Source organism: Fusarium flagelliforme (assembly GCF_020744385.1).
Source record: "Fusarium flagelliforme strain FIESC 12 MPI-CAGE-AA-0113 chromosome Unknown B0J16scaffold_2, whole genome shotgun sequence".
In the NCBI taxonomy this organism is placed as follows: Eukaryota; Fungi; Ascomycota; class Sordariomycetes; order Hypocreales; family Nectriaceae; genus Fusarium; species Fusarium flagelliforme.
In genome coordinates, this window is record NW_025763504.1 from 375,015 (window position 1) to 387,949 (window position 12,935).

Sequence of the window (12,935 nt, forward strand, 5' to 3'; positions counted from 1 at the left end):
TAACACGTCTCACTTCGTACACCTTTCAGATTAGACTATACCGTATCAACTCGAGGAATTGGGTAGTGTCTGTGAGTAATCTTATCGCATCTTAGTCCAAAGAGTTTGTGCTAGCGCCAACACAATGGAGCCTGAAGAAAAACGAGCGCCTATATGCCAAGAGTTTTAGGGGTCTCCTCCCCCACCTTTGGCGCTAGAATTCCGTCTTACCGCCCTGTAACCCCTTGAAGAATTTCCTCCATTCTTTTTCCCATCTGGAATACTCTCGGTATTTCAGAGGCTTTTTAACTCGTCACAAAATGCAACACCTCTTGTCTTTACCACTCTTTATGATCTGTATTCTTTCAGGAACTAGTGTATTATCAGCGAACGGTCAGCTTAATTTCCAATTTGAAGGAGTCGATACTTCTTTTCTCAACCGTGCCAGCGATGCCTGCATCGCGATTTTTACCGTCAACGCTCCCTGCCCACCCGTAGAAGATTTTTCCCTTGACAAAGATCTTTCACTTGAAACCATCGAGCCGAACGGTCTTTCCCAGGGCGCCTGCTTCAGTAGCTTGGCCGGCCTACGGGACTCAGTCAAGGAACAATGCGGGTCAAAAGCCACCTATAAAGCTTATTCAGATGATTCTATATGGAAAGCTAGCTATGCTATGGAGGAAGCACTCTATAACGTTGACCGGACTTGCCTGAGAGAAGCGTAGGTGGCCTCATTATTTTCACAACCAAACTAACAAACGATAGAGATGGTGAATATTGCAACACGTGGTTTCAGATTCCACGCTGGGGCGTGCCTTTTTGCGACGATTGCTATAAGATCATTCTGTGGCACAATACCCCATCGCTTCTACCAGGGGGCCCCACCAGTTTCAATTGCTATAACAAACAGCCCATCAACCCATTGCGGAGTTCATTGTAAGTCTCACTTAAAGGAAAGTCAAACCTCTTGCTGACATGAACAAGTCCACCGCCAACGCAAACCTGCAGCTCAAACCATACTCTCAAATCTGGCGATATGTTCCTCAGTCTTGACGATTATATTCGTGCCGAGTAAGAGTCGACAATTGAGCCAGAAGAAGTCACCGAAATGCTAATAGGACATGGCTCCCAGAGACGCTCCATATGTACCCATAGCCAATGGTACTCGTACCGGCTGTTGGGACTATCTCTGGTGGAACGAGAAAAAGGCGGGAAGCCCTATTTCCTGTCGAGACGCAGCACAGGGCGCTGAAATATCCCTTGAACAGTTCTTCCTCTGGAATCCCAGTCTGGACCAGAATGTCGTAGTAGAAGGGACGCCCACCTATGACTTCCCATGCACGATTTCACCATATGTTTCCTACTGCATGCAGCTCGAAAGCCCAACGCCTACACCAAAGAAACCCTTCGTCCCCCCATCTCCTCGGGCTCAAGGCGAGATTGCGAATTGCGTACGGTGGTTCAGGGCATACTTCCCTTGCAGTACCCAATTGCGTCACAGCAGGATGAGTATGCAGTTGATGTACAGATACAATCCTTCCCTCAAAGAGGATTGCAGCGGATATACTCTAGGCACATACTACTGTCATGAGACACTCGAAGATTACCACGGGTACGGCCTTCGTCGCGAAGACGTTTCGAAGTCGAAGCCTTACCAAAATGTGCCAACTGCAGATGGTACAAACAGCGGCACGGCGCAACCCACCGGTATTATCTGATATGCTCCGGTCGAAACGTCGTGGATTACAAAACTCTCTGGTTGGGCACCTTTTTTTTTTGTGCTTTCTTGTACTAGGTCGTGCGGAGCGGGGCCATTAGACTAGCTGTTTTGGATATGCTCATATTAAATAAATGCCAAGAGCTTACTAGAGGCTAGAGGTAGTGGTTGCCTGGTAGTGGATTTCACTGCAAGCCAATGTCTATAAATACATGGGGCGCTCTTGTGATAAAGCAGAGTGTGATTGACCAACAACTACCATCTTCTTATTATTCGAAGGACCAATTACCATTTGCGTTCTGCGACAATAAATCCGTAAAGGTCTACTTAACGAATCGAAATTTTTAGGACCTTTCTTCGCCATGGCTCGAGGTGTTCGGAATAAAGCACCGCTGGAAACTTACTATCGGACTGGAACAGGTCCTCGAACCATCCCATTAACCGACCCAAAAGGTCTGAGGCTTCCAAGAGAAATATTCATTGGACCTGTCAACGTTTGGTCAAGGGATAAAAACTCTGTCATCTTCGTTCCCAGTTGTCGATTCTGGGTCGATGGAGAAGCTGATGAGCCGGATGCCCCGTGGCGAGAAGATTCAGAGGCTTTTATGTGCTTCAAAACGTCCTTTGCTTACGATTTGATTGGTCAAGAGCATCCAGGAATAGTCCCGTAGGTCTCCAAGACCGTCTGTATAGATCTTTACTAATTGGAACAGAGTCCTGGGCCAAGATGCTTGGACGGGTCTCCCCATACTTCGAAAGCCAACATATGGCTCACTTTGGAATTTCTTCGAGGAATACGAGGGAAGAGTGTACAGTGCTCAGGCTGGAGCCACATTGCCTAACTCTCGTATCAAGCCGGAGTTCCTACCTCTAGCCTACCAGTGGAGCTTGCAGCTACTGTCGACCCTTGAATTGATGCACTCTCATAACATAGCCTACGGAGAAATTATGTTGGAATGCTGCTGGCTATCAGCAGAGACCCTCGATATATCACTAGCAGGCTTCCTAGGTTCAGAATTCCATGACCCAAAAACAGACTGGAACTGCCCCGGTTGGTTTCTCACCTACAATGAGTTTTCGCCAGATGCACTTTCACTATCAAGGGAAGTCGTACCAACACTTGGAACGGATATGTTCATGTTTGCGAGATTGATGCATTGTATCATGACGTCCCACAACCCAGGCGATGGCATGGGCCGAGAAAGCGGAGAAACCGAACGTTTGGCGAGAGATGAGGACTGGATGCCTGATCTTGAGGATGAGTTTATGGGGGAGATTCTTCATAAATGCTGGCGGTTTCACTATCATACTATTCATGATTTGCAAAATGAGGTTCGAGCTTTTATTGAATCAAACGGATGGTCAATTGTGGACGACAAACTCGAGGGGTTGGATATAGATGGCATCAAAACATTACTTCAAGACAGTATCACGGATAGCAAGGAGTAAATACACTACTTTTACTTGCTACTTACCGATCAGCGAATTAAAGACTTGATGACAAAATAATTGTGTGCAAGGCAAAAAGTGAGGTTCTGCCCGGGCTCGAACCGGGGACCTTCTCGGTGTTAACGAGATGTCATGACCAACTAGACCACAGTACCAAGCTGTTTTTGCTGAAGACTCCAAGATGTGGAACCAAATTAAACCACGATCGAGGACCATTGGAGGATTGGAAGGTTGAAGCGACCTAGATCCGGTTTATTCCCACCGCGGAAAAGTCCCCATGCAAGTCGCTCATTCAAGTCTCGGCAACTTTCATGGCGTTCGTCGCCAAGAATCATGTTAACTCGTTTCGGAAGGTCGATGCGACTTTCAGATATTAGCGTTACACGGGGATCCAAATTCGGGCAGTTTAAGCACTGGGTTCGCCGACATCACCAGTAATTCAACATGGGAATGTCGTTTTGACATGTCCCCGCTTTGGACGCCGTACTTCAATGCTACGTCGTATACTTTGTTGATTGTTATTTATATCCCCTCATTCTCTCATGTCTGACGAATATCTCTGCTGTTAACCTCTATCTCTTTCTACATCATCGTTCAGCATGGCCTCTACAACTGTTCTGACGAACGGCCGGTTTCTCAACCGCGATCATACCTCTCATCAAGAATGCGTGATAACCCAAGAGTCAAAAATAACATATATCGGCTCTGAAAATCACGAAACAGTTCAAAAAGCAAAATCCATCGGCGCAGAAATTGTTAACCTCAACAATCAAGTCGTACTCCCAGGTTTCATCGACAGTCACGTCCATCTCCTCTTCTTCGGCCTTTCCCAACAAAAGCTCGATTTAGGAGGATGCAAATCCCTTGAAGAAATTCGGAAAAGAATATCAACATTTGCCAAGCAGAATCCTGAATCGCCACATATTCTTTGTCGAGGATGGCTTCAGTCTGCGACTGATGGGATTGCCTTGGCGAGTATGATCGATGATATTGATCCGAGACCTGTCTTTATTGATGCGAATGATCTTCATTCTGCGTGGTGTAATACCGCTGCGTTAAAGAAGTTACCCATTGAGGAAATGAGACAAAAGGTACCGGAATTCGTTACGTGGGATAAAGATGGGAATCCCACAGGCCTCCTAGCTGAAGCTGCTGTTACGGCGTATATCTGGCCGTTCTTAATTCAATCTCTTTCAATGGACGATAAACTGGAAGCACTGGAGAAAGCTATAGACGCATACTCGGCAGAAGGATATACTGGAGTCATCGACATGGCGATGGATTCAACAGCATGGGAAGCACTCCAACTACTCCGCGAAAAGAAGGGTATAAACCTTCACATCGCAGCACATTGGTTCGTACCCTACGAAGCAGACCAAACTCTTCTCGATGCCCAAATCCAAGAAGCTATCGACATGCACGCCAAATTCCATCCTTCCAAGGCGCCAGAATTCTGTGTTGTGGGTGTAAAGCTTATCTGCGACGGTGTAGTAGATGGATGCACAGCTGCATTATCCTATCCCTACGGCGAATCAGCTGATCTTGTTCAACCACTTTGGCCAGCTGAGGCTATGAATAGAGCACTTGGTCAGATTACGAAAGCTGGGATGCAGTGTGCTATACATGCTATTGGCGATGTAGCCGTTACGCAAGCTATTGAAGCTATAGCGAGTACCAACAATCCTACCGCTCGTCATCGAATCGAGCATCTAGAAATGGCCACGCCGGAAGATGCTTTACGACTTGGAGCTTTGGGTATAACAGCGTCTATTCAACCCGTCCACAGCGATCCCGCCATATTAGAAGGCTACGCGAAACTCGTCAAACCATCGGCATGGGAGAACGCATTTCCTTATAAAGAATGTCTCGACGGTCATGCAAACGTTGCAATAGGTACAGACGCACCCACAGCGCGACACCTCCCGTTCCCGAATTTATATAATGCCACAACGAGAAGGTCTGCCCTTGAGCCGGAGAGGAAGGATGTCACGAATGAGAAGAGTAAGTTGAGCTTGTTGCAGGCTATTACCGGTGCTACGTATGGAGCAGCGTATTCGAGATTTGCGGAGGGTTGGACAGGGAGGTTGGAGGTGGGATTGAGGGCGGATTTCATGGTTTTGGAAGATATGGTTAGCGTTGAGGGGTTGTTGGATGTTAAAGTTCAAGAGACTTGGTTTGGTGGGAAGAGAGCTTACACAAGGAAGACCTAGAGTCAAGTGATGGTCGTGGATTATAATAGTCTTTGATATATATACATAAGAATGGAAATGCCACAACCGATCATTGTATCGTTATACAGTATAGGTTGGCAATTGGAGACCTAGTCTGATACGATCTTGAACTCGATAGGAGTATAATCCGGGTCCGAGATATCTCTTCCCATAGCAGCACGCCAACTCTCCATAGATCCCGTCACCCTCTTGGTATAGAATTGCGTCCAAGGTTCAGCACCAACAGGACAAACTCTCTGAGGTCCAGTAAAGCCTGAAAAGGTGATATGACAATCAGGAGCCTTGCACTTCAAGGCTTGTCCCGCAGGGGCTTCACAGACAATCAAACTAGTCGTCAAGGTATTACTTTTACAGCTTATAATCTCTGCACCTGGGACACCTGTATTGTAACTGGCACAAAGGAAAAAGCCGGTTGATACGGTGAGGTATCCGGTTTCGGGAGCCCAGGAGATCGGTACTGTGGATGACGAGTCCTCAAATGACGCGCTGGCGAATGAGTAAGTGCCAATCTTCAATGTTTGGCCAGACTTTGGGCCTGTGGAGGGGACGAGCTTAAAGGCGGTTGGGATTGACTCGGATTCGGAGGTTGTGGTTGTTTCAGCGAGGGTGGTGGTTGAGATGTCATCTGAGGTTGTGATCGCAAGGCTTGTCTCCAGTGTCGTAGCTTCAGTAGTCGAGAGGAGATTGGAATCCTCGAAAGTTGCAGTTGTTTCGATGAGGGTGGTGGTGGGGATCTCAATCGAAGTTGCAACTGTAACACTGGTTTCTAGAGTCGTAGCTTCGGTAGTTGTGAGGAGACTGGTATCACTAGAAGTAATGGTTGTCTCAACGACAGTAGTACTAGAGATACCGACCGACGTCGTAACGACGATACTGGTCTCGAGTGTTGTAGCCGTAGTCGTAGACTCAGTCGAGGTCTGGGGCCTACTCGTTTCGCTCGACGTCTCCGTAGTAGAAAGCAAACTAGTCTCGATTGTTGTGGTAGTGGACTCAATCAAGGTATCCGTTGATACAGGTTTTGTTGAAGCTGTTGTAGTGGAAAGGAACCCGGTGTCGAGGGATGCCGAGCTTGAAAGGAGTGTCTCATCTGTAGTAGATGCAGTGGCCGTGGTGGACGTCTCGATCTCAGTAGTAGATGTTGAAAGTGTTACGACCTCTGCAGTGGACAGAGACACACTAGCGGACAGGGCTACAAGAGTCAGCAACCACCACCTACAATGAAGGGTAGAACTCACCTGTGGTACGTGGGCGACAGACACTTCCAACGGCGACTCCCAGGCCCGAGAGGCCGATAAACAAAACACGAGGATGCATTGTAACGAGCGAGGAGGTAATGAAAAGAATTTGACCTGGGGATAACAAGAAAAGGAGACTGGGATACAATATATATAATCCAGCTAAGCCCAGACCGTGTGGTCTAGGCCCAATGATAGATCGATAGTTAAGTCTTAGCAGGGACTATCGTTTTGTCAGCTGCTAGTGGGAAATTGTGGGAATTTATGACCAGTCTTAATATCAAGATTATCGTACGATATGGCTTTCTCATTCCTTTTAGCAGTCTTATATCTGAAATTGTATTAAGATTTTAATCATCAGCTAAGAGTAACCGGTAAATAGGTTTATTCTTACCAACTGTAAGTGAATTAAGTAAAGTAGAGCCTTAGATTGACAGTGCAATTAAAGCTGCAGTCGAGAGTTATAGAAGGCTAAGCCTCTGTAGTTACTGCTGTAGCTCGCTGTTGTAGCTTTTATCCTAGCTGCTGTAGCTAACTATAGCGCCTGTTTTTAATTAGCTACAGTAGGCTTGCCGGGGTCCGGATGCAGAGGTCACGTGTTCATTAGTGTACCGCGGTATGGGGCTGTATTGGCAGCACCGCTCTTCGGAGATGGTAAATATGACTGTTTCTACAGATCTTCGTTTTCAAAGATACCACTGACCTGAAGCCGCAACAATCGACAACAACCAATCTTGACGGAAGCAACTCCATAAGCTTCCAGACTAATTTCTATCTAAATGGAGCACCGACCGAAAATACGTGCATCGCTTGCCTGTCTACCATGTCGAAACCAGCATTTAAAATGCGACGGAACACGCCCCGTCTGTTCCCGGTGCCAAAGCCTCTCCAAAACCTGCACATTTCCGGAATCGCGTCGAAGCGGCAACTATAAAGCAACAGCCAGAAGATCGAGAGCTCAAGAATTCCAGTTAACGTCCACTGCTAGCCTTGCAACTCCGACCGAGGCATTTCAGCAGACGCCATCCGGCTCGGTTCCGGGAAGCTCTGACTTTGGTGTCGCGGAAACTCATCTCCATTTTGAAACCGAGCTTGTTGATTTGTATTACGAAAACTTTCACCCGGGCCATCCATTTGTTCTGCCGAGAAGAGCTCTTGATGCAAGGCGCGCCTCTGGATGTCCCAACATTCTGCTTCTCGTGGCGGCTGTTCAGAACATTGGCTCTTTTTACACGAGCAATCCTCTACTTGGAATCGAAAATCCCCTCTTAGAGCAGAACGATGTGATAGATGGCTTCACAGTGCAAACAACTCTCCTGATGGCATTGGCAAAGAGCATGTGCGCCGAGCAGGAGCTTGCCGATGAACTACTGTCAAAGGCAATGAACCAAGCAAGTCTTATTGGCATGGACACCAAGATGTTCGCCGACATGGTTTCCGAAAGTGATCCAGTACTAGCAGAAAGTTGGAGGCGCACAATGTGGATGTTGTACGTGACTGACGCAAACTTTGCCGTTATTCGACAGGACTATGTTCTAGGCCTTGAGGAACTCGGGTTTGACGTGGATCTACCATGCGAAGATAAAGAGTACAACGAAATGGTAATTGTCCAGATGTTGCCCAAGATATCGTCATTGCTAAACCGGACTACCAAGCTTATCCCACCGACACGAACGACATTCGCAGAGTACCATAGCCGCGAGTACGACATGCAAGAAAAGTCCTTCTCTTCATTTGCATATTTCATCGACGCCAGTGTAGTATTTGCTACCACACTGCACGCATCACTCAAGTTCAAAGACGTATCTGAAGCATTGATACTCTGTGATAATTTTGAGGCTAAGATCGCTGGCTGGTTTGCTATGTTACCGCCCAGTAAACGGGAGCTTGATGTTCGGCCTGCCTTTCTGGATCAACTCATTTTGCAATCACATATGATGATGTACACGTAAGAAATCGCACATGTGTTGCAGCCGGTTGTTGAATTAAACTGACAAAACAAACCCGTAGATGCCTTGCTTACATACACAGACCTTTTTCCACCCTTCGATACGACCCTGTCGAAGGAATCTCTACGTGTGGATCGCCTCCCCCTCCGACCCTCAGCGGTGGAGTCGGGCTGAACCGTCAGTCACATCTGCAAAAGCTCTTACAAGCCATCCGCAAGCAGAATCAATGTCTCATCATCTTACCCCTCGGGTCTGCCCAGTTATCGCCTTTCATCATTTGCATGATTGCCTGCTGCACGATTGCTCACCTTATTGCCTGCAAGTCGGCATTGCCCAAAGATGAAGCCGAAGTAGCCCGATCCCGAATCCGCGTTTGTCTTGGCACGCTCAGACATTATGAGGATATATGGCCTCGTGCCAAGAAAATATTACTGGAGCTCAAGAGAATTGCTAATTGCATTTTTGAGACTGAGATGACGACCTTCAATTATCAGCCCGCTTGCACTGGAATCTCGCAAGATGCTACGCTTGAGGATTTATTTGAACAAGAGTGGCTTGATGGTCTGGGGAACTTGACATAAAGAAGGGAAGCGGAAAACGTGCTGTATTATAAAGTGAAGCCGGTTAGATGATATTTCAAGGAATAATTAATTCGATGCAAGAGTTTCATTGATGATATGAGTCTTCCTTATGTTTGGCTACTCTGTACCATCAATCATGTTCAGACCACCTCCCGTCCCTGTAAGTCTTGGCTCCGGGATAAGGACCCACACCTAAATCCCGAATTGCCTATGGGTGGGGCCGAAAACCCCTTGGTCGTCCCGAGTACCTGTACTCATCGGACTGTGTGAAAGAGCTGCTGATAAATTCAATAAGACTCTTAATGGTAGAGGCTGAAAATATTAAGCAAAACATATAAGCCTGCCCTACGTCCCACCTAGCTTCTACTGATGCAACATTCCCAATCCACACTCTTTAAAGTCATCTCGTTAGCATGGCTGCGCATCATTTTCGGACCACGGCCCTTGGTACGGTTGTCAGGGTAGCAACAAGGAATCGAGTCTTCGCAAAAGAAAGCTATAAAGATGAGTATCCAAAAGAAGCCATCGACACATCAGATGATTGTGTAATTATTGGATGGTGAGTGACAAGAGTAATGCTATCAAGCTTCGGTTTTTCTCACGGCAAATGCAGGAAGTCAGATGACGACGCGGAGAATCCCCAGAATTGGTCGACAATTAGGAAGACAGCGGTGGTCGCCCTGATCTGGTAAGTCGTACCTCACTGATTCGATCCCGCTAAAGCTAAATCTCTTCAAAGCTTGTACACTTTTACCATCTATTGCGGGTCATCCATCTACGTTCCAAGTGTCGGGTAAGTCAAAGATCTGTTAGTCATGAGAACGATACACTAAATTAGCATATAGACAGGTAATGGAAGAGTTCAACGTCACAGAAACAGTCGCGTCGCTAGGTCTCGCACTTTATGTTCTCGGATGTGTGTCTTTGCAATTAAAGTCACGACTTTGACAAAAGCTGACAAGAATCTACAGATGGCTTGGGGCCGCTTCTTTTCTCTCCACTTAGCGAAATCCCCTATATCGGACGTAACCCCATCTACATTATCACATTCATCATTTTCAATCTCCTCTGCGTTGGAGCAGCTTTGACAGAGAGCTTCGCCGGGTTTCTCGTCATTCGTTTCCTGCAAGGATTCTTCGGAAGCCCATGCCTCGCCACTGGCGCTGCGAGCCTTACCGATATGGTACTACCAGGTTTCTCTGACTTTACCACCTTGTCTAGTCACTAACTGTCAACAGTTTTCCGTCATTTATATTCCATACAGTCTAGCGGCATGGTCAGGCGCCATGTACTGCGGCCCGGCACTTGGCCCATTGTTTTCAGGCTTCTCAGTTGTCATCAAAGGGTATGATTCCCTTTCTCTACGCCAATGCCACTTGTGTTAATCAGTAATAGATGGCGGTGGTCCATGTGGGAACTGCTATGGCTGTCAAGCTTTGTTTTGATCCTCCTGTTCATCTTCTTACCTGAGACGTCTACGCCGACGTTGCTGTACCACAGGGCCAAACTGCTGCGAGAAGAAACTGGGTCGGACAAATACATCGACGAAAGATCCATTGTGTTGAGGAGTGTGACCTCGAGAGACGCCATCAAAACGGCGCTGATTAAACCATTTGAGATTTCTCTCAAAGATCCTTCAATCGCATTTGTCAACATTTATGTAAGTTGCTTTCATCCTTTCAAAAGACCTCCATTCCTAATTCGTCTGTTTAGACATCCTTCACTTATGGAATATACTATTCCTTCTTCGAAGTATTCCCACTTGTCTATCCCAAAATCTATGGGATGAATCTTGGAGAAATGAATGCTGTCTTTGTGTGCGTTCTAATCGCGTGCATCATAGGTATCGTTTGGTACCTATCTTGGTATCGTATATTCATCGAAAAGCGATTCAAAGCACTGGGATCCTACGATGCCCCCGAGACTTTCTTGCGTCCTGGCCTACTTGGTGTCTTTGGTGCGCCAATTGGCATGTTCCTGTTTGGCTGGGGCGCAAGAGAGTCAATCCCCTGGGAGGTTCCAACGCTTGGTATTGTTATTTACTGTGGCTTCTCATTCGTTGTAGGCTCTGGCATCTTCATCTACCTACCATTGGGATACCCTCATTACGCAGCTAGTCTTTTTGCCGCCAACGATGCATTGAGGAGTTCGTTTGCAGCAGCGGCCATTTTGTTTGGTAGACCTCTTTACCTGAACCTTGGTATTGGAAAAGGATGCAGTCTGTTGGGTGGTTTGAGCATCCTTGGTATTGTTGGATTCTGGTACCTGTTCCGCTATGGACACGAATTGCGGAAGCGAAGCAGATTCACAGTCCAACAATAGATGCAAACGAAAGGGAATTTGATATGGGACAGATCTTACTATTTGGCAAAACAGCCAATCAATACGATCGGCTGTTTGGTCCCATACCGTCTCTCTCTACGCACAAGTGGGAGCTCACTGCGGCATCCCTTTATTTCCACTCTAGTATTGAAATATTCCTACAGTCTAAACGGATTCTAGGAACTGTACCCTATAATGTTTTCACTATAGCTATTAGCTTCATAGGAATGAAAATCGGCTTTTCATTTGCTAGATTTCCACCCGATTAACAGCTCAACTGTTACAAATCTACGTACCCACCAATAGATAGATGCTTACACCATAAAAGCCACAGTGCGGGGTATTTTCAACCCACCAGCAGACATCATACGTTTCGATCTGAATAACTTATAATTCCTTGCAAAAACAATTTAGCACCTAGCGAAGGCAACCTCACACACAGCCATGTCTACAATGAAGAAAACATGGTTCTTGCCACCTGACTTTACTTTCAGTCCTGATGGACCCTTACAACTGGGAGCTGTCATCCCTCACCCTAACCGCCTTACTGAAACTCTGGCTTCACCCCGCACCAACGCAATTACGCTTCCTGCCATCGAGATTCTTGTCGAGAAAAGCCATTTCCATTCAAATGAAATGTCGCGAACTGCCGGCATGAGCCTATTTGCCAAGTTCATTGAAGTCGCTTCTGTATCCGTTGGTTACGAGCGCAGTCGTCGCGACGCTATCAAGTACGAGACCGTGGACCACGAAGTTCGAAGTCTTCAGGCTCCTTTCAACAAAGACTTTCTGCAAAGTGTACTCAAAGTGGAAGAGGTGAAAGATCATGTTGACAGTGGGCTATATGGCAAACGGCCCATCTACATCGTGTCCGGTCTACGGGTCACTAACGATCCGTTTACTGTAACCATCGAGAGAGGACGGGGAAACAACGCTTCGGTGGAAGCTTCTGGGCCTACTGGGCCTTTACCAGTGGAAGTGGGTGGCAGCCTATCCGGAGGTAATGAAACGACGAAGACTGATTCCTACGAGACTGCTCCTGGAATAGTGTTCGCCTACCGCCTTCACGTCATCCGCCCACGCGGTAGTGGAAGCCTGGGATCGGAGATGTTTTCACATCGAAAGGCGTTCATGTCCGGCGAGGCAGAAGCTGAGTCCATGGAAATTATGGATGTTGATAAACAGATCCTTGAGGATGGAGGGGAGGAAATAGAAGATCTGACCAACTACGAGGAAGCTGACCTCGATGAGGAAACACGTTGTTTGTGGGTGACAGACTGAGGCATGGTACTATGACCTTCCCTTTATACTTCACATTATGTATACGTCTAACTATCTTTTGATCGGTTTATTCCACGAATTCCTTCTCACGAAGTTCTGGCTCGATCGATCAGAGTTGTCCTGGTTAGTAGGCGTGTCTAGCGGCTTCTTGTCACTAATGCTCTAATAAATAGCATAAATATTGCCAGACG

At 46.9% G+C, this 12,935-nt stretch overlaps 7 protein-coding genes and 1 non-coding gene across 8 annotated transcripts; 6 read left to right on the top strand and 2 right to left on the bottom strand.

The window, feature by feature from the left end:
* The first annotated feature begins 673 nt into the window (after window positions 1-673).
* B0J16DRAFT_368149 (uncharacterized protein) lies at window positions 674-1,789 on the top strand. The gene is made up of 3 exons (XM_046130190.1): window positions 674-700; window positions 745-915; window positions 964-1,789. Exon 3 carries the CDS (start codon window positions 1,101-1,103, stop codon window positions 1,695-1,697), a length of 597 nt encoding a protein of 198 aa, XP_045985736.1. The 5' UTR covers window positions 674-700; window positions 745-915; window positions 964-1,100; the 3' UTR covers window positions 1,698-1,789.
* A 172-nt stretch (window positions 1,790-1,961) lies between these two features.
* B0J16DRAFT_410605 (uncharacterized protein) lies at window positions 1,962-3,145 on the top strand (the record flags this gene model as incomplete). Its single annotated transcript, XM_046133168.1, has 2 exons — window positions 1,962-2,363; window positions 2,410-3,145. The coding sequence occupies exons 1-2, from the start codon at window positions 2,059-2,061 to the stop codon at window positions 3,143-3,145; spliced, it is 1,041 nt and encodes a 346-aa protein (XP_045985737.1). The 5' UTR covers window positions 1,962-2,058.
* Window positions 3,146-3,226: 81 nt separating this feature from the next.
* Window positions 3,227-3,300, bottom strand: B0J16DRAFT_t93. Its single transcript has one exon. It is a non-coding gene; the product is annotated as a tRNA-Val (tRNA).
* Window positions 3,301-3,744: 444 nt separating this feature from the next.
* B0J16DRAFT_368151 (amidohydrolase 3) lies at window positions 3,745-5,372 on the top strand (the record flags this gene model as incomplete). The annotated part of the gene is made up of 1 exon (XM_046130192.1): window positions 3,745-5,372. One exon carries the CDS (start codon window positions 3,745-3,747, stop codon window positions 5,353-5,355), a length of 1,611 nt encoding a protein of 536 aa, XP_045985738.1. The 3' UTR covers window positions 5,356-5,372.
* A 38-nt stretch (window positions 5,373-5,410) lies between these two features.
* B0J16DRAFT_50538 (uncharacterized protein) lies at window positions 5,411-6,822 on the bottom strand. The gene is made up of 2 exons (XM_046133953.1): window positions 6,612-6,822; window positions 5,411-6,565 (listed from the first exon to the last, which is right to left on the bottom strand). Exons 1-2 carry the CDS (start codon window positions 6,688-6,690, stop codon window positions 5,466-5,468), a joined length of 1,179 nt encoding a protein of 392 aa, XP_045985739.1. The 5' UTR covers window positions 6,691-6,822; the 3' UTR covers window positions 5,411-5,465.
* Window positions 6,823-7,284: 462 nt separating this feature from the next.
* On the top strand, window positions 7,285-9,224 carry B0J16DRAFT_331826 (uncharacterized protein). The gene is made up of 3 exons (XM_046126639.1): window positions 7,285-8,212; window positions 8,267-8,559; window positions 8,622-9,224. The coding sequence occupies exons 1-3, from the start codon at window positions 7,391-7,393 to the stop codon at window positions 9,139-9,141; spliced, it is 1,635 nt and encodes a 544-aa protein (XP_045985740.1). The 5' UTR covers window positions 7,285-7,390; the 3' UTR covers window positions 9,142-9,224.
* Window positions 9,225-9,554: 330 nt separating this feature from the next.
* Window positions 9,555-11,463, top strand: B0J16DRAFT_315542 (major facilitator superfamily domain-containing protein; the record flags this gene model as incomplete). Its single annotated transcript, XM_046125254.1, has 8 exons — window positions 9,555-9,700; window positions 9,755-9,829; window positions 9,881-9,934; window positions 9,987-10,057; window positions 10,113-10,324; window positions 10,380-10,486; window positions 10,537-10,801; window positions 10,855-11,463. 8 exons carry the CDS (start codon window positions 9,555-9,557, stop codon window positions 11,461-11,463), a joined length of 1,539 nt encoding a protein of 512 aa, XP_045985741.1.
* A 367-nt stretch (window positions 11,464-11,830) lies between these two features.
* On the top strand, window positions 11,831-12,907 carry B0J16DRAFT_331829 (uncharacterized protein). Its single transcript, XM_046126640.1, has one exon. It carries the CDS (start codon window positions 11,908-11,910, stop codon window positions 12,742-12,744), a length of 837 nt encoding a protein of 278 aa, XP_045985742.1. The 5' UTR covers window positions 11,831-11,907; the 3' UTR covers window positions 12,745-12,907.
* Window positions 12,908-12,935: the final 28 nt, after the last annotated feature.